The sequence below is a fragment of the Epinephelus fuscoguttatus genome, linkage group LG7 (genome assembly GCF_011397635.1).
Source record: "Epinephelus fuscoguttatus linkage group LG7, E.fuscoguttatus.final_Chr_v1".
Classification (NCBI taxonomy): Eukaryota; Metazoa; Chordata; class Actinopteri; order Perciformes; family Serranidae; genus Epinephelus; species Epinephelus fuscoguttatus.
Genome location: NC_064758.1, coordinates 20,429,625 through 20,450,572, shown reverse-complemented (window position 1 = coordinate 20,450,572; position 20,948 = coordinate 20,429,625). Strand labels below are relative to the sequence as shown.

General features: G+C 40.9%; 1 protein-coding gene across 1 annotated transcript in view; it reads right to left on the bottom strand.

Annotated features, from left to right (window-relative positions):
• The window catches only part of pex14 (peroxisomal biogenesis factor 14), a 56,198-nt gene that overhangs the window by 22,242 nt on the left and 13,008 nt on the right, over window positions 1-20,948 (bottom strand). The window contains exons 3-6 of the mRNA XM_049581555.1: window positions 13,268-13,352; window positions 6,989-7,114; window positions 2,929-3,014; window positions 810-912 (exon numbers count right to left, since the gene is read on the bottom strand). Coding sequence (XP_049437512.1) covers window positions 810-912; window positions 2,929-3,014; window positions 6,989-7,114; window positions 13,268-13,352 — 400 coding nt within the window. The remainder of the gene's footprint in view (window positions 1-809; window positions 913-2,928; window positions 3,015-6,988; window positions 7,115-13,267; window positions 13,353-20,948) is intronic.

Here is a 20,948-nt window from a genome sequence, read left to right as displayed (position 1 = left end):
TATAATTATAATTATAGTTTTTCAAAAACTGTGGTTCCCACTGTGTCTGTATTTCTGCCAGGCTACCTGTCTCAGATGGGAATTTGTACCTTTCAGGTGAAAACACACTCGAGTTCAACAACACTGCTAACGAGACCAAACTTTCTCAGAGTGCCTCTCTCATTTACGCCTCCCTGGATTTTTAATTATACTGACGAAGAGCTAGGAAAGCATCTCTCTCCGTGCTTCTCTCTCTCTCCATGTCTGACAGCCAGGTTGAGATTCCTCACCTGTCCAACATGGGAGCCGCACCTGTCACCGTGCACTTAATCACACTAGGGCCAGTGCTGAGCCCAGACGCCACACAGTGCCATGCCGCACGCACATCCTGCGCACGCGCGCACACACACACACACACACACACACACACACACACACACACACAAATACACATACACGCACAGAAAATTAAAATGAACTTTCTCGCAACCTACGGGGAAGAGGGTGGATGATGATGATGCCGGTGGAGGTTTGGATGGGGGTGAGGTTGGTGCAAGGGGAGACGGATGGAAGGGGGGAGTGAGAGAGGATGGGCGGGGGGAAGAAAAGTTGTCATTTCCCAACTCCTCATTAATATTCCGAGGTTAAGAGCTTTTCAGCGAAACGTAATTAATTGAGCCCGAGCCTGACAGTAAACAAGCAATTTCAAATTAAAGCAAAATGACAGCGGCGTCATTTGTTAAAAACGTGCGGGGCCCCCCGATTTTGGCGACAGATAAATGAGGGAAAATGTTAAGGAGGGAGAAAGTGATGAAGATATTAATCTTCACCTGTCTGTGTCAGCGTGCCACTCATTGCCGCAATGTTGCTCTCCATCCTCTGCAGATGCTTCTTGTCCTCTCGGCTGCCCATAATGAGGGGAAGGATGTATTTCTGCAATTAAAAGCATGGCACAATATTACAATTCTCTCTGGTGGGAAGGGGCAGAAGATGAGGAAAAGACAGGACCACCCAGACTTGGCAGCGGCAGGTCGGAGGCATTGTTTTATTGGACTAGTGCCTCTTGTCTAAAAACTATCTGATTAGGAGTATGCATTTCTGAGGCAGCGTCCAAGCAACTGATACAGGCATGTGCACACATCCAGTGTTGAAACCATTAGAAAATTAACCAACACCTCTAATAAACAATTAGTTGTTTAAGTTATTTATCAAACATAAATGTCAAATAGTTGCTGCTTCTAGACTCTTTTTCATACCTCTGTAAATGAAATATCTTTTTGGACTCTTGTTCAAGGAAAGAAAGGAATTTAGAGTTGCTACCTTGGGTTTTGAGAAATGTTAACAGTTGTCGGACTGTTTATAGACAAAAACTTCACTAATCAGACCATGAAAGTAACTGTTAGTTGCAGCCCTAAAAACATATTTCCAGCAACATGAATGAATGAAACCCAGGAAGGGGCAGAGAAAACAAGAGATAGGCCCTCAGGGAAAAACATGGTGGTAAACACTGAAAATAGTCTTACAAAACCAAAAACAATGTCGTGTTGTTTATCGTCTTTGCCACTGAATAAACAGATCTCTACCAAAATGATATGTATGTCTGACAGCCAAATGAGGATGTTTGTTATCCAGTGTGAGTGTTAACCAGATGAGCAGCCTGCGAGCGTCTCATTGAATCCTTTACATGTGTGCATGCAGCTCAGCTCAACAAATTAAATCAATGTCCATGTGACCCTGGCGGGCCTCAGTGAACTGCATAAATGTTTTTTTGTTGTTTTGGTTTTAAGGCTGAATAAGGATCACTTAATCCCTCACAGCCAGTTTGCAGCTCTCTGCTGCCCGAGCCGGGTTTTCTCTCCCACTCAGGTGGCAAGCAGCCACACCAGCGCGAGTAATAAACACTTTTTAGAGAAAAAGATTAAATGAGTGTCAACACGTAGTAATTAATAAGTGGGTTGCTGGGAGTGTGGTGTTTACAAGGTGCGCCATAACATAAATAAAGTATGGGCAGAAGCTTGGACATATGGTGCGACTGGCGCTACGCTCCAGTGACATGACAGCAACCTGTGCTGTCCCGCCAGGGAATCCCACCTCCCAGGTGACCAGTGGCTGGCAAACCTTGCTGCATGTGGCAAACAGTGGAGTGGTGCAGTGTGTGTTTTTGTCAGTGAAAGACCACAGGGACAGAGGGATTAAAGACCGGAGACCCTATAAAAGGCTGTGTGAAGAAAGGTGAAATAATAGGACATAACAGGATCTATAGAGGAGCCAATACGTCCGACAGGGTCAGGTAGGCATATGCAAGAACATGATACGCGCTCCCTTTCTCTCTCTTGCACACACAGAGGAGAACGGCCTGTCATCGAGGCCGAGAGCTACTGCTAGAGCTCCTGTCCTCCTCTAAAACGAGAGTAATGGCTTCCACATGCCACTCAGACTACTACTAACAACCACTATGGGATTAATGTCACCGGGGACAAGGGGCCTCATGAGCTCATGTTCAAGGGCTGCTAAGCCCGATAAAAACCAGGGTGATTATTTTTAGACGGTAGGACGTCAAAAAAAAAATGGTTGTGTGCTGTGTTAGCAACTATATTTTTTGAAGGAAAAAAATATATCTGAGAGGAGGAGGGAAGGGGAAGTTAAAAAGAAGGGGTTCAAATGAGATCATGCTTTGACGTAAAGCAGGGTAGCTTTAATAACAAGACCAGAGTGATGTTTCATACTGCAGAGGCGCCTTCTATTCTAGCACCATAATTCATCATAAACTGATGTACTTGCTAAGCCCACCAATTTTAATGTAATATCAGGGAGAGGGAGTACTGACAGATCTTAGGATGCAAAGGATCATTTGTATAACAAATTTTTAAAAAGATTAACTGTGAAAACAAAGTTACACAGGCAGTGAGGAAACATAGTCGTAAGAGCAGGAGAAGCAGTGTGACTTACTTTGTAAAGCTGATGAAAGCCGAAGGCGATGCCCACCATAATGATGGTGAGGGCACCGTAGTCTCTCCATCTGTAGCCTGCTGGAACTGGAGAGGAGAGATCACTTGAACTTAATATGAAAGCTCTGAAGTATAAATCATATAGACAACATTTTTGTTAAACATTTTTATGTATAGATTGATATGAATAGTCTGCACTGGATGATGTAACTAATAGTTTTTCCTATTGCGTAAATGTTCTTAGTGGTAGATTAGACAATGCAAGCAACTAACTGATTTTCAGACTGAAAAGAAATGAATGTAAGCCAACACATGCCTAAAACATTAGGGAAAAAAAACATTCATCATCTGCTCAGAAATCTAGAAATATGGTTTGCAGAATAATCAGATGTGATTTTAAACATGCGCAAATTGTGTTACATACAAAACCACTGGTGTTGTCCTTTAAAGGAACAGTTCACCCCCCAATCAAAAAAACCTTTTCCTCCTACCTGTAGTGCTATTTATTTAGCAAACTAAATTGTTTTGGTGGGAGTTGCCAAGTAAGATATCAGCTAAGAGATGTCAGCATATTCTTTAATATAATGGAACTAGTTGGCACTCAGCTTGTGGTGCTCAAAGCGCCAAAAATTCATTTGAAAAACTCAACATCAATGTCTCTTTGCAGAAATCATGACCCAGTCAGTCAAGATAATCCACAGACTTTGTTGTGAACAGTTCCATGTAGGAACTATTTTCTGTCTACCAACTAAAGCCACCGACTGTATCACCATGCAGGAGGACGAGTGGACGAGAAGCGCAAGATATAACATCAATGGCATCCTGCTTAGCTGAGCTGCAAAGTCAGCAAGCGCAGTGGTGCTAGGTGAGCTAGTAGTAGATGCATGCTTCCTTCTGTGCAGTGATATGGTTGGTGGGTTTAGGTGGTAACAAAATTTTAAAAAAAAAAAAAACAACTTAAAAAAGTTCCCACATAAAACTACTCACAACAAGGTCTGTGGATTATCTTGAGTAACTAGGACACAATTTCTGGAAATAGACACTGCTGTCGAGTTTTTCAAATTTTTTTGAGCACCACAGGCCGAGTGCCATCTAGCTCCATTACATTTTAGAGAAGGCAGACATCTCTACAGCCGATATCTCCAACATTCAGCAACTGACACCAAAACCATCAAGACTGATAAATAGCACTACAGGTAAGAGCAAAAATATGTACTTTTGATCGTGGGGTGAACTGTCCCTTTAAGATAAATAAATTGCATACTGTTTACGAAATTTACTTGTAAACACAATGCAACAAAATGTATCTCTTTGTGACATTACAATTATTCCATCTATTTCTGCAAAATGTTGGAACTATAAAGGATAAAGTCCACAGAGCAAACACACACACTTTCTATCCTGGTCTTCCATAAAGGACACCATTGTCTTCCACTTTTTTAGGGGCTGGGCTTCGTACAGCATTTGCATATAAACCTTTAAGCAACTAAAACGGACAGAAAGAGTGTATGTGTATGTGTGTGTGTGTGTGTGTGTGTGTATTTAGAAGTTGACTGCCTTGCTGAGTGACAGATAATGTGAAAGTGTGTCATTGTGCAAGCTGTCATCTGGGTAGGCCAACTGTCTGTCAAAGTGGAAATTCCCCACATAAGAGAGGCATTCAACTGAAAATGTCACTAAACAACAAACAGGTCTGGAGGAAATATACTCTGTGAGTTTTGTCTTTTATTTACTCTGCTGGGGCCCAAATGAATATGAAATTATTAGCGGCTAGGCCACTAAAGTACGCCACTGATATTCTGTTACAGGTCTGATTTCACCTAATGGGTTATGTGGTACATGTTTACTGGTTTGAAGTAAGTAAACCTGATTGATCTTGGGCCTCACCACTTGTGTGATTTGACATGCAAATAAAATGAGAGACCCGCTGTCATATTGGACTATACGGTACATCTTCAAGGTGAATGCTATTTTATTCTCTTTACTCAAGGGCACGTTTCATTGCTGCCGCAGCATTCAGGGATGAACCTGTAACCTTTCCCATCGAAAATTTTGAGTCATTCTCCAGCATCCATATGGTAACCACATAAATTTGGGTCTTCATCAACATTATAGCTGCGATAGACTGTCACCTATCCCAGAATACCGTGCTTCTGAAAGGCCTGTGAGTCCTTGGGATGGGTGGTTGACCCTGAACAAGCCTCACTGCATCACCAGGGGTCTTCACTTGCTCTCTTCCCCCCCGTTAGGACCTTCCATTCTTCCTCTGTCTCTCCCTTTTCCGCTACCACTTCCACTCTGCCATCTTCCTTTTTTTATTTGGTCACTTAAGCTGTGGAACTGTGGTATCCATCCCCCGTTTTTCCAATCTCCTCTCAAATTTATTGGGTTCAGTGGAGGCCTTCCTGTCCTTCTACCGCGTGGAAATAGAGATCAGAGTATCCATTACTTCGACAGAGATGGATGCGGGTCCCCATGCACCGTCCCCATAACAAGGACATCAAAGGGAGGTAGCCCCCTCTTTTCAGCATGACCCCCCATACAAGACTCCCCGCTCTCACCTCATTATGCAGCTCTCTTATAGCCGTTTTGATATAAAACCCCCCACTATGGACGGAGAGCCGCGAGTCTCCCTAACTACATGGCCATCCCATCAACATCACTTTCATTACAAAACATGAGATGCCAGGGGAGTCAAGGACAGTGTGGTAATAAATGAGGGTGGAATACATCTGGAATCATTGTCATATGGGTTAAGCATTACGCGGACTTCATTCTGCATTGGTAAATCAGTGGACAGCACTCATAACCTTCTGAGGTAATAAAGATACAGGTTGCGGTGTGGGGTCTTGCCAGTGTGGAACCCCTTGAAACAGAGCGGCTAGAGACTTCATGAGCTTATGCTGTGCAGTGTCATATTCCCTGTATCTGAATGCACAATCAAGGCAAATGTTGTATGGCATGTATGTCTGTAACACTTGTAAAGATCCTGGTGTTTGGTGAGCTCCTGATAATGCGGTTTAGTGGGTTTAAATTAATAAAAACAAGAGGGAGGATCCCTAAAGGCTAAGCTGGACAAGGATTTAAAGGGACAGTGTGTAAGGTTTAGGGGGATTTAGCGGCATCTAGTGGTGAGGATTGCAGATTGCAACCAGCTGAAACTTCTCCCATGTTCATTGTTCAGGAGGTTCAGGGGATTTTTTTTTAAATCAATATAAATACTGATTAGCAGTTTCACATTACAAATCATTGTTTCTCAGATGCAGTTCGGCATGTAAGAGACTGACTGCTAGCCCAGCACCTGCTAAAGCTAATGTGTGGTCACCCTATGTCTGATCCAGACGTTCAGGAGTTTTTTGTTTTTTTTATCATGAGACAAATTATGCGCAGAGGTCTCCTCTTCTCCAAAACAAATGGAGCTGGTGATTTAAACCCGTGAAACAGTGAATACAGCAGTTTAACATTACAAATCAGTGTTTCTCCAATGCTATTCGGCATGTCGGAGATGGGCCGCTAGTCCAGCACCTGCGAACATGTGCCCACGTTTTTCCCTGATAACTTGAGATCCAGATGCTCAGGAGCCAAATTATCCGCTGAAGTCTCTTCCTCTCCAAAACAAAGAGACCCGATGATTTAAATTGGAGAAAATACTGTCACTTGTCACCGAGGGGCTGCTAACTACAGTGGCCGACACGAAAATGTGCAAATGCAAATTGCCCTATATAGAGCCAGAATTTGGTTTGTCCATTCTGGGCTACTGTAGAAACATGTCAGTGCAACATAATGGACCCCATGGACAAGGACCTGCTCCCTATGTAAATATAAACGGCTCGTTCTAAGGTAACAAAAACATGACAACTCTTAATTTCAGGTGATTATACACATGAGACAACATACCTATTATATTACATTCCATTTCTGACAATATATCCCCTAAACCCTACACACTGCACCTTTAAGTTTTAAATTAGACTATTCTTCAGGTGAGACAGTGCACATGTTACATAATATTACGTATATGCAGCAGGTATCACAACAGGGAAAAGGATGTGTGCACTCACTGGGTGGTGCAGGAGCCAGCTGGGTTGCATGCAGTGGATGTGGGGGCCCCACAGGGCTCAGAGGCAGGATCTCTTCTGTGCTGCCAGAGCGCTGGATGGCCAACTCTACCTCCTCATCCGTCAGCCCTGGAATCAAGGCACACACCTTTAAGACATTCGGAGGGGGTGTAGTGACTGCGTGTTAATGGGAAACACCAAATGGCTCCTTGGCTATCATAATGTATGCTTAAATACTTCCCAAGCTGCCCACAAATCTTTTAAGTACAATTTAGAGAAAGCATGACAAATCTTTATTCAATTTTACCTACCCTCTCCTCAAAAATACATTTTCATTTCATAATTCAGAAATTCCACAGAGAGCCTCTGTTTCAGGGACATCCATCAAAGGAAGATAGTGTGGAAAGGTTCACACAATGAAATCTGAAACTCGCTAGCCTATTAACTGCCACCAAAGGCAAAGAAAATAAGAGTCTGTCCACTTCTCCAGTTATATTTCCCATGTGGAGATTTCATACACCCCAGACAGCGAAAATGCATTATTTTAATTTCTTCATTGTAATGTAAATGTATTACATAATTTTGCAAATGCCAATATAATTTAATCTTCAGATCTTTTTAATGATTTTAGTGATGATTAAATTGCAAAGGGCTCCCTGATGGAGAATCTGAAGGGAGGAGAGGAAAAAAAAAAATCTAATATGAACATCTCCTTTTGTGGCAAGAAAGGATTTTATTTCAGGCGCCATATGCTGCCATTGCTGTGGGTCTCATCTTTTAATGAGCGACTTAGTCTAAACAAAGGGAAATAATTACAACTTTTGATGAACCACATTCAAAAACAACATTAACCAATTCATAGCAAAACAATTAGGAGAAAGCTGAAGACAAATAACCAAAATGGGTAAGTACAGTGGTTCTTAGACACTGATGAGCATGGTTTACCTGATGATGAAAAAGCAGCAATGCTGTGCACTGCTCATTGTGGCCTAACGGGGTGTTTCTCTCTAACATCTAACCATTACTTTCTTTAGCTATTTCACTTGCTTATTGACAGAAAATCCTCTTTGTAAGAGAGCCTTTTACTTGAACTATTCCCTCAGGATTTAGAGAATTTACACAAGCTCAGAATAAGCTTCCTCCATCCTTCCGAGAGAAATCGAGCAATTGGAAAAGGTTCAGTTGCAGTGTTTCGAGAGATGGCTCTACGTTTTCATTAACAGTAAATGCACAGAGCCGGATCCTAATATCTCTGCTACTGACCTGCAGAAACACCCAGGTGGAGTATGAATAATATAAACTGTGTAAACATGTAAAGCAGAAATTTCCATTTCTTAAGGTGGATAAGATATAATAACAAAAATCCTTTAACCGAAAGACTCCTCCCATCTGAATAATCTGAATAGCAGGTTGAATCTTAATCAGGAATCCTACTTTACACTATCCTTGTATCAGCAGCCCAAAAGCATAAAGAAATCCTTTGATAATCTACCACACGGCTCATGCCAAGAGGAGGTCCCTCCCGTCACCTATTTAAATGCTCCGAGGACGTCAAATGGCCATGAAAATTGTTGAATAATTGAAGGCAAATATTGGCCGGCCTGTAGTCTACAGCAGGTCCTGAGTGCCAGGAAGTGGTGAGCGCCATGTGCTGAGTTTGTGCAGTCAGACTGCACTGTCAAATAAGCAATAATGTGTCCCTGGACTCCTGATTCATCTGACCACAGCAGACTACATGGTGGCAGACTATTGAGTGAGACATGCAAAGATCTCGGTTTCACTGAATGAGAAGAAATTTTTTTAAAAAAAGAAAAAAAACCATGCTTTAGGTTATTTTCCTTTCACCTTGAAATGTTAAAAAAAAGTCCACATTTAAGCTGCTATTGAGCTTAATGTATGTACATCTTAATGGCTGTTCACATCTTTGATGCTGTTTATGCAACAAATGAAAGGTTTTTGTACCTTGCATCAAAATAAAATACATGGAAATTCCTAAAGCTGTTTACTAGTCAAATTACAGCTTGCTAAGTTGTGTTGTACGCTCTGATGTGTTTATTGTTGAGGGGAAGACAACAGCAAATGAAAGAGCCCTTAGATCCAAAAGAAAAGGGAACAAGGTGAAAGTGAGTTTTACATATAAAAGGAAAAGACAAAAAAGGGATTGTGAAATTTATTATGGGTTCCAAAACCTGTGGAATGACCCCTGGACCCCCATTTCAGATCGACCTGTGGGGAGATGAATTTTTTAAGACATAAATTACACCTAATGACGACACCATAAAAAAGAACAATAATGGAAAGCTATTCTGTATTTCATTATACTGTATTATTTGGTGCACCTGATACACGCAGTGCCTGTTTATGAGTCACCGTATTAGCAGATGCTCAGCCAAAGCATTTGCTTTGACCTTGCCATTCTCATTGGGGCATGAAATTACGGTGCTGGCACCTCGATATTACAGCTATAAATACTGTAAACTGCATATCTGGGCTACGTTTTCTATTGTCTTTCAACATAAACCTGATCGGTATTTATTTAAAGGAAAACCCATTGCTCGTCAGGTTATTTACAGCTCTATTTTCAGTGGCTCATATTCTCTGGGTATTTTTAAAGGGCAAAGAGGCAGCAAGGCTCTTACATTAAATCCATTTCTCCAATTCTGGCATTTCTGGACTTTATGGGTCAACACCTAGGCCGGACAGCCAATTATAAAAATTGCTTACTAAAATATTTTGGGTGGTAAAAGGTGAATGCCTTTTTCACTGTCGTCCCAAGGCCTGAATTATGAAGTTGCCCTTGAGTGAAAATTACTTACATTTTGAATATCGTATTTAGAAAGAAAAAAAAAAAGGCATGGCAGGGGTCATAAATAGATGGAGGTCAATGGGTTGTTAAGAAGTCGAGTGCAACTTCTCACGCCGTGCTGGTGAGGGAGATTCATTTGGTTCGGTACAACTGCTGGAAAATAGCATGCCCTAAATAATGACCACTCTCATAGAGTATTCATTTATGTATTAAAAAAGGGGACTCTGCTCTCATTTCCCTGCTTTATCGCCTTGTACTGATGACAAAGCAGGCAAGGCCTCGGCTAGGTGGCGCCGTGGAGTAATTTATAACCACATCAATCCCTTTACCTTCTATGCAGGCCTTGGTCATTGTCATTTTTGTCCGAGAGGTGAGTCACATAACCCCACTTACAAACAGCATCCTATTAATATCGGGGATGATGAACCTTATCCTTACCCTTACCTTCAAACCAGGTATGGTAATAGACCAACAGCCTACCTGTGTTCCCTGTGACCCTCGATCACTGGCCCTCTACTCAGGGTGAAATCTATTAGCATTATTTATTCAACTCAATAACAATTGGGACGGCATAAAAAAGAAATAAGTCAAGCGATCATTTATGTCTCACTGACAGCGAATGTACTGTGCCTGTAATGCATTTAATATTGTATTTACCTGTAATGCAACAACGCACGTGTACACTCTGTGCTTTACTTTCGCAAAACAAATTGCACTCAGTCTTGTAATCTGGGAGCGGCTGAGTGATGTCAGTTTAGGGGCCACGGTCAAAGTGACATGTTGAAAGCTGGAAAATGTTGTTGACTTTGTCCTGAGAATTTGATTTTTTTGGTAATTATGTGTGTAACTGCTAATTGTCTAGGCTTAATGGTGGTGCCAAAATGGGGCCCCAATGCTCTTTAGTTGTTACACGTGTTAATTGTAGAGGACATAGATGGCACAATTCACTAGATGAGAATGGAGCACATTATATTTCACTCAATCGCAATAAAATTCGCTTGATCTTGGCAAGGAACAAGTAAAGCAAAATTGCTTCAAGATGGCTGCAAGACAGTTTAAATGCGTCTCATTTCCCAACTCCTCTGCAAAAGAAAGAAAGAAAAAATATCTGGGTTTAAATGTTGATTTATATTACGTCTAAGTGACAAAGTTTCAATATTTCAGCCAGTTTATTCAACAAGGACTCAAGAAGGGCAGCTAGAAATATTGGACTGCATAATTGCCAATTCATAACCTGAAATTGACAGTTGAAGGAAAACAGAAAATTATATTTTTCAATGAATATTGAAATAAACCACACTATTAGGATCTCTTTGGAAAAAAGGACATGTAACAAGAGAGGCATCTTTCAGTGCAGATTAGGGCAGGGAAATAATATGCAGGAGCAAGATTATTGTGTAAAGATTCTGCAACATGCAATCAAAGTGGGCCCTATTTTCCCCTTCATCAGCTGTCCAGCGTAAGTACTGGCAGCAAGAGGAATCCAATTTAAAATCCACTCTACCGGGAGATGGTATTGTTTCATTTTATGTGTGCTTTGACATTTCTGGCTGTTAATATAGAGTAAAATCCAGAAGTATTTACATAAATATGACATTAAACTGTATTAGAAATTAAGACTGACACATTTGCTGTGGTGACTGTGGGAGGAGGAGGATGATTGAGTTTCTAGGTCGAAGGGTTGAGAGGACAATGCGCGCTGGGTACAGAAACGGGGGAACTGTGAGTACTGGCCTGCTGCTTTCTCTATGCAGAAGTCTAATATGGCTCAAGTGAGACCGAAAAGGTAGCAACTAATCGGCAATTACCATGACCGATCATAATCTGGCAACATCTTATATCAACATATGAACATTTTTATGAAGAAGAAGTGGTCATTTGAAAACCTAAATCTGACTCATGATTAACACTAGTTTCAGCTCAAATTAGTTGTTAACTTAATGATGATCAGTTAGATAATTACTATATAAATGAGCCTTTTCCTGATGCAATTTCCTGTAACACTGATAAATACTGCTCAAGGAGGGAAATTAGTGTGTTGGAGAACTTAAGAAAAGAAGGTTTAATAAAGTACGCAATTATAGTTTAGTACTTTCCTGAAACAAGTCAGGGAAGTTCAGGTATGAATGCGCAGGATTTCTAGGTTCACTGCTGAATGACTACACCCTACAAGTCAAGAGTTATCCTATGAATGCAGCAGAGTGCTCAGTGTTTCATTGCTCTATTTTCTCTCATTCTTTACCCTCTCTCTCCCTGAGATCAATGTCCTTATGCAAATCGAGGGTTCTTGTTTAGATCTACAGTGGAACGGACTTTCCAAAATAAATCTGCATTAAAGCGTCATACATATTTCATGGACTTAAAGTGCAGTAAGAGCAAACCATTTTGGATAGCAGAGCTCCGTGAGAGTTTACTACAAAGCGGAAAGTAAGACGAAAATGTGGCGTAGCATGACATCATTTAGTATTGATGGGGCCTTATTACATTTGAGATATCCAACAGTGGATTATGAACATGCCTTAGTTGTCAATAATGAGACGCAAAGACAAAGAAATTTCAAAAGATATCAAGAGTCATTAGAGCCACATGAGATGTGTGTAGTAGCAGCCGGCAACCATGGATTTGGTTTCAGGTTACCTTCCCCTGTCATGGAGCTTTTAGGCTCACTTTTCACTGTTTGGCTACTCTAATGCTGGAGGCAAAGTCCCCCAGCTGTGCAGAGCTACAGTCCCTCAAGTACAGAAATGTTTTGCAAAGAACTGCAACAAAAAAACTCACCACAAAGAGCTTATCTGAGGTAAAGCCACGTACTCTCTCTGCACATATTGTCACTGCTCAGCCATAGGCCGGCTGTAAGAAATACATGGCACAACACTGCACATTTCCACCGCCGCTTTATATTGAACCGACTTAAATGAGTTCAGAGTAATAAAGCTTTTTGCAAGTTTTATTGCACAAACAATGTGTCAGAAATAATCTCAATGAATTGCAAAGAAACTGAAGAGCCAGCAAACATTTCCACCATCCCTGCTTAGAAAACCCTCCCTGTGTCATGCCTCAAATTTACGATAACAGTTAAATTAAGTAAAAGGGTTAAAATGCTGGAAGGCAATATTGATAATTCCATTGAAAATGCAGAGGGAGTTTGTCAATATTAATTTTCCTGAACCCAAAGGAGCATCCCAACTGGTGTGTCATTTATTCACAAGGCCTGAATCATGCACTCTGAAGCTAAATCGACCCCTGTTAGACCCCCAGGGCAAAGAGCTACAGCCACAACCTTTGACCCTTATAGACTAATCTTACCCCCCCCCAAAAAAAAAGACAGAGTGTGTGCATCCCTGGCTAACCACATTTTATTAACAAACACATATGGATTATAATGTTAATACAATATTCTGACAAATATATATTGCATTTTTCAAGGCTTCCTGAATTGCATCCAACATAAATCAAAAACAAATTAAATGTCTCACCTTTTTTCTTCAAGAAGGCTTTTCTAGTGGCCAAGGGACTCTGGCGTACTTTTGGGTTCTGTAGAAATTTTACAGCAGTGGAAATCTGTGAAGAGACAAATGTGATTTAATTTCTCAAAATGACATTATGAGAGAGGAAGAAGATATGGTGCGCAGGAAAGTGATGCTTTCAACAGTGCAAACAACAGTCTAGACCTTCTTTAAGGAAAAGGTTCGTTATAAATCCAGACAAAAGAGAGAAACATAAATGGATTCTATCTGATAATTGCTTCTAAGCCCCCACACCCAGCAGTGAGGAGAAAGACCACCTGACCACTTTCCAGCTAAATGTGGGGAATGACCAAATCAGCAGTTATAAAATTAGCCCATCAAGAGTGCTGGACAAATGGAGTATGGAGCTTAATTTGCTATTACCCTCTTAAAGACAAACTTCCATTCTTAAGTGCGCAGTGGAAGAAAATCTATACTTAATGCGGAGGTGATCATTTGTATCTAATAACTTGAGAATCCTAGGCTGAAAACTTCTGTAATTCTTCCAGTTAAAAACCTGCCATGATCAAATCACCCAGCCTGAATGTTGTAATGACTTGAAACGTTAATGCACTAGAACGTTAAATAGCATCAGAACATCAGTAGTTTTAAGTGCACTGCGTTCATCGATTCTATTATGTTTTCCTTCGAGATGCACCTTAATTTTCCACCCCAGTATGCATTTCCAAGAATTGGAGGGAGAGAGAAAAAAAATCTTCCTCAAATGGCATTAAAACATAAATTTGAAGTGGGCGCCATGAAGTGGCGCCTCCTAAAATAGATAAATATGTAAGAACACAGAGAAAGGAGAAACACACTAGAGGGGAGGTTTAGATGACTTATTATCGCACCTGTGGTCCCCGTGATTCAATTGTAAAAGTCATCCCTCTAATAGGTTGAAAGGTTTTGATTACTCTTCTTTTCTCTTAGTGTTGAAAGATACAAAGTGATTGAGCGCCCTGCCAGTGGTAATTCGTTTTGGGTAATGCATTGCATATACTATGAACCTGTTTCAGTCCAAAAGAATTGCAGTTTAAACTTGTCCAAGTGGTAGGTGTGGCAGCGAGGCTGCATAAAGAGCTAGATTTCTGTGACAAACACACAGCACAGCAGAGGATCACGGCACAGGCAACTTTATGAGACTTATGAAAACATATTCAACTTGTCCTTCAAAGGCTATAAACAAGCTCAAAAGCAACTTTGCAACACTTTTATTTTATCGAGGCACACGTGAAAGTACCATGCAGCCAGCAGCCACATACATGCTGCAGAATTATACTATTCTGTAAGTCTACTTTAAGATATGCGCAGCAACAAAACTTCAACAGTGCATATTATCAAAATGTACCAGATTCATCCCCAAAGGATGCCGGCACAATTTATTTAGACACTAATCTACCATTTCACTGTGACACTACCGTGACCTTGATGTACATATGGGTTACGCAAGGGGTATGGAATTTCCTGTATCTCTATATGCTGAGGGCTTATTAAAGTCAGTCACCCGGAACCTTCATTGTGACAAGCAGATTAAACCATTTGCATGGTGAACCCCCAGCTGATGTTCTGGGCCAAAAGATACAGTCAAAACACAGAGAAAATATCCCTTTGATAACAAGACAAAATCATCCTGCTCTTGGCAAAGCTCTTACTGTTCACGTAAGTGAGCCAATGAGACTACTTGAGTTAAAAGGCAGAAACCAGAGATAATAAACACGCTGGAAACTTAATATTTTAATATTTATTCCAGTAAATAACGGAGTGATGTAGCCCCTGAGAGATGTAATGATCTAACAGAGAAAGAATATGCTGAATGAGCAAACCTTGTTTACATTCTCTTAAAATTTCAATAGCACAACATTGACAGGAAAATCATGTCAATGTTAATAGGCATAAGTATGACATGTTAGTGAGGACCGCAGCCAGCTCAGCGGCAAACTAATGAGGCAAATGTCCATTTGGTTAAAACTGTAGTGGTAGATCTTCAGGGAGAGGAAAAGTGCACTTCTTAGCAGATGACATAGATGCTTTGCACAAGTTCTACCCAGACATCTCAATCAATTATAACCACATTGCACAGATTTCAGTCTTGTCTTGTTATTGACTTATGGATCATCCCAGTTATAGTGTTGGGTAGCACACAACCAGGCTTTTAGGGGGTTAAGATGGATGGCAGCACAAGGCACATTTGGGTCCGCACTGTAAATAACTACAATACAAATTTGGTGCATTTCCTTCCTTTTGGAAATCATTTAGATTAATTCAACAATTAGGCTCTTTTGTAAAGCTTCTGGTAAAGCTTTGACTGCTAATGCACCAAAGTGCTCCATGTTAAGAGCAATAATCTTTACAAACCAGATAACCAATAAAGTGTCAGGTAAAGCCGAAAAAGAGGGCGAAAACTCAATCATAGGAAGAGATAACATTAACCAACACACTTAAAGAGAGTGAAGTTGATGAACGGACAAGATTACAGCGATGTTATTGAGTTTGAATTGGACAAGACTTCACACTGCACTCGTCTGAAAATTACAATTGCAATACCTTAAATTCCGAGAAATGAGGATGGAATCCAATTATGTTCGAACCACACGGTTGGACGCCTGAAAGAATCTATGTAACCAGTTGTATATTTTTGCTCTTACTAGTAACAGCACTTAACTACGATATACAGTAAGATCTGGATGTTTTGCAGGCGTGCATTATGAGGTTTCAGATCCAAGCAGTTGGGAAATTCAGACGGTCTGTACCGAAACAGCAGCGCACTGTATGCCTTACGAGTGTGTGTCTTTGGGGTGGTTTCAGTACAGTAAGTTTCAGTATTCGAAATAAAGTGGAGAACAGCATCTGAACCACAACATATTTATAAGATGCCTCATGAGATATGATTCAAGAGTCTTGTTTTCAGTCTTAATTATTTGGGCCAACCAAACCACGGGTTAACCGGTGAAGTAACATTTACTCTGAACTGAAAGTGTTATAAGGCCAAATTGCAGTGTTTGCAACTGTGACTTTCCTTTCTTGAAATTTCAGCGCATGTCGATGATCTGAGTCTTTAGAAGGTACTTTTTTGTTGTTGTTTTATTAACTAAGAACGTAAATGATACAAAGTCAGACATCCAAGAAATTATTGATTATAATGATATATGGTAGATACTTTGAGACATTTTGATTAAAACACCACACATTTTACAACAATTCACTGGTAAAATGTCACATATACTTAAAAATAAATTCCCATGCAACTTAATCCATGTCATCTACTCCACAAAATGGTCAATGTACACATTATGTCTGTAACAATGAAGATATTTGGAGGACATGATGGAACTAAAAGTTGGATGGGGGGATACGATGGAAGGGCTAAAAGGAAATCATTAGCAAGTATAAGATTCGGTCTCAGTGTGAATCAATTCATTCCAAATTGCCCCGGCCTGTACATTTGAGGAGAAGTGCCCCTGATATAATAACAGACTGATAGACATGAACAAAAATTGTGTTAGGCTGGTCTCAAATTTCCCCCCCCAAACACACGTTCGGAGGACCAAAAGCGAGAGAAAGTGAGAGACGGCGAAAAATGAAGCTCTATATTAATTTGGTGCTTTCATGGATGATTTGCTATCAGGGCCAGCTGTCTTAAATGACTTAACCCAATACCTTTCTGATACCAGAGCCCGACCAGAAAGGAATGAAGTTTTAATGCAATTATTGTGTTTCCTTTAGTCGCCTGACTGCTTGATGCGGCCAGCAGTGCTTTTTAATCTTTTTAAAAGAGCAGCTTTAAATGCCCTTCTAATTGTGACATCTTTCCCGCCTTGATGTGACCTTTAGCAGAGGAAGTAAGGCCTCATGGGAGCAGCAATAGGGAATTATTGACCCTGAGAGACATCAGGAAGCGAGGTGCAGACCCGACCGTTTAGCTAACCTCCACATCCACTCTGGTTCAGACACTGCAGGAGCTTCAACAGCTCTGCTGGAGCTGAACCGTTCTGACAATGACTGTACAAAAGGAACTTTTTGTGTCTTTGTGTCTTCTTCTCGTCTGGGCAGAGCTTTTCACAGAAGCTGCAATGTGAGAAAATTAAATGAACAACCATTACCGAAACTTCACTAAAAATCTGATAAGGGAGTTCTGGTGATAAAAGGGCGTTTTTCTTCATCTTCTGAAAAACTACTTTACTCCCACTTTCACATGTGTTTAAATGATACAGTAAGTGGAGGGGTAAATACAGAGGTTTGGTTTTGTGTGCCTTATTTTCTGAGATTGGTCAACCTTTATCGCATGAAAGTAACTTTTGAAATTTAAACATTAGAGTCAACAGAGATGAAAAAAGGGTCATGGAAAACTTCATTGACATTTGCTTCGCAAGGGTTTAAAAATAACATACAGCGCTGTATCAGTGTCAGCGTTAGAGCCATGGGCAAGGCTACAATCATGACATCAAAAGCACATTATGCAATTTTTGTAAAGGGGGGTTGGTGGACGGAAATCAAGCTTTTTTCAAGTCCACTGCATGTACAGACGAAACTTTCCATTCAGCAGCGTTTCCCTATCAGAGCTCTGTCATCACAAACATGGAAAAGTTGAGTAGGCTCAGCGGTAAGAAACACTGGGGGCTAAAGTACATTTCATCCGGCGAGGACACCATCACACTGTAAAAACTGTGCAGATAAATACAGCCTGGGGAGTTATACTGAGGCTATCAGGGAAAAAAGAAAAGTTGCCCTCTTCATCGCCCCCACCTCTGTTTTGGAGACAGACAATTTTGACTATGGTGTAAAATTATATTTCAAAACTGTAGCCACACATTTTATGATTTAATATGTTGAGTGCAAATAATGATGTCATGTGTTGGCTTTACTTCTGTCATATTGTAAATTTAAGATATGATATGTCTACAAACTCAAAGATAGGGTCAACAAGTGTGTGTTTTCAAAGTTTCTGGTTAAAGAAAAATAATAATTCAGCCTCTTTCAAGATCTGAATAAACAAAAAAGACAAAGACATTTTAGTGCAGCATAAAGAAACAGCAGTTCAAGCTTACAGCCAAGCGCTTAAAAAACAGGATGAAGCAACAACAAAGTGAAGCATTTCTTTTATTCTGGTGAGATCTAAATCTGAAGAGAAACATGTGGCATCCAGCCAATTCAAAACTAGCTTGAGAGATATGGTATGAAGCCGAGTCTGACATTTCTTAATGTGTAACTGTCAGTCGTGCTGCCTGGGGTTGCCCTTGCTAAACTAGCGAGACAGATGACTGTTTAGATAAGGACGTCCCCAGTGGGGCCCTAAGAGCCCCGAGAGCCCCGATGACTAAAGAGCAGCGACTCCGTCGGTGACACCTCACTTTCACCCACTTTGGACAAAAATACTTCTATAGCCCACAAATTCCTTTTAATTCAGGTAAAAGGCCCAAACCATGAGTCTGGGGCCGCTCTGAGAGATGAGGGTCATCAGAGATTAACCCATGGCACTTTAGCAGTGGGGGTGCAAGAGGGGAGTCGCAGCGGAGCACAACAAACTACTTAGCCACCACAAAACATTCCAGCCCCTTCTCAGCTGCAATCCAGTAATGGATACTTCCTCAGCTCCTCGATTGGTCAAAATGTTTTCATACAATAATTTAATTCAGAAACACATTTACAAAGCAGGAGTAATCAATTTTAATTAGTTGATTTTTTTTTCATTCGCATAAAATTTAATGTACTGCCATCGATCTCCTTTGTTCTTTAATGCAGTGCCTCTTTCCTGTAATTCGAAGCTTTTCTTTTTCTTTTTCTTTTTTTCTTTTACAGTCAATGATGACATTCTGTGACAAGCACTGCTCTTCAGTGAGGGGGATGAGCGTTACTTAACACAAGAGTGCTCACGATGCAACTTTAGATCGGGGGAATGTGCTAAATAATGTGGTTATACTTTGGCTTGGAAATGAGAAATGAAAAAATGTTTAAAATGCAATAAAAAAAATGAAACAGTGTATAAACTTTGGTAACTGTTGCTTGCTGACTTTGATTTTCTGAGCATAAAAATGACATATCTAGGTTGTTTTATTTAACAAAAATAATTGTGTACCATTTTAAAAATGAACAAAAACAATAGTGAAAGTCAAGTGACTTTTGTTACGAGTAATGCCCATCATCAAACATAGTAGAATGACTGAAAATATGCTTATAAAGTGGATTATACACGTGTTATCTAAAGTGTTGTTTAAAATCGAGACATGAAATACACAAACAAACTTTGGTCACTCATCATTTGCTCACTTGAATTTCATAAAAATGACAAATTACACACTCAAGCCATTTTTATCTTACAAGATCATTATATACATATCTTTAAAAAGGAACAAAAACTGGTCAATAAAAACTGTTTACATTTTGAAATACAAGTTTTTAGCCACAATAAACTGATCCCCATGAGTTAGCGGAAAGTTCTTTTGTGAGCAGAATTGAGAGAAGCAACCGGCTACAGTCACACAGACGAACACAAAGGCTTTTCTTAAAACTGCCACTGCTCTGTGTGTTGTCCTTCATATCATCAAGGCCCGCCAGCCTTTCACATTCAATTAGCTGATTGAGGCAAAACGCAAGCGGCACCAGCAGCAAACAACGTGAAGCTTGTGTCCAAGCGACACACCACAGAAGTTGTGTTGTGGTGTCAGAAGGAGAGCCGCCTCCGTCACAAGCAACTTACAGTGACAAGCCTATCCTCCTCTGTTGATCCAAACTGCTCCTCTCACTGAGGCAGCACCCACCCAAAGACACATGCACACACACATCCTGTAATACACACACAGCAAAGCAACTTCAAGTGAACCACTGCAATAGGCAAATAAAGCAGGGAGCTGGGGTGAAGATGCAGCGAGTTGGCATCAGTTTTGTGTGCAGTCCTTTCAGCGTGCCAAATTAACTAATAAAACTAGAATGGAGAGGCCAGTGACAACAGAGAGAGAGGTGTCCTTTTATTGATCAAATTATTCCTTCTTGGGTACACTGTGCCACCGGATGAGAGTATGCTCGCAAAGACAACCAGGCAGATTGTGACATTCCAGTGACATTATAATCGTGCGTCAACCCGTCTCCAGTCAATAGGCTGAATGCACTAATCGTGCGTCTTGGATCAGCAATTTCATGGTCTTCAAAGGGGGCCAGGAATTGGTGGCATGACCCTCCACACGGGGTGAGACCCCGACTTTCCTCAGCGAGTGCCACAGAGAGAAGGAGAGGAGAAGGATGGTGTTAAGGGAGACGCGTGAAGGCAGGAGCGGAGCCAGAGAAGATTAACATCGCCATCTACTGGTCAGGGGTGGAACGGGTGGAGTCAAAGGGGGGAGGAAAGCCTGGCAGTTTACCCTTGCGGCCTGTCTTTCACTGAGACCTGTCAGAAACATTTAGACACACTTGCCAAGACAATGGGCCACACATCTACAGCGGCAGATAAGCCAGAGTGAAATCACCATCAAATGAGGGAGGAAACTTAGAGCATGAGGCCTCCATTTGGTTTTGGAGAAAGAGAGCAGGCAGAGTCTGTTCCTGATCACAGTAAGTGACAAAGAAAAATGTTGGCTAATTTGCCTTTTCTGGAGGCTTCCAGCTGCCAGTAAGAATCTAACCTCCAGAGGAGGATAAGCATAAAAAGAGTGCGGTGCTG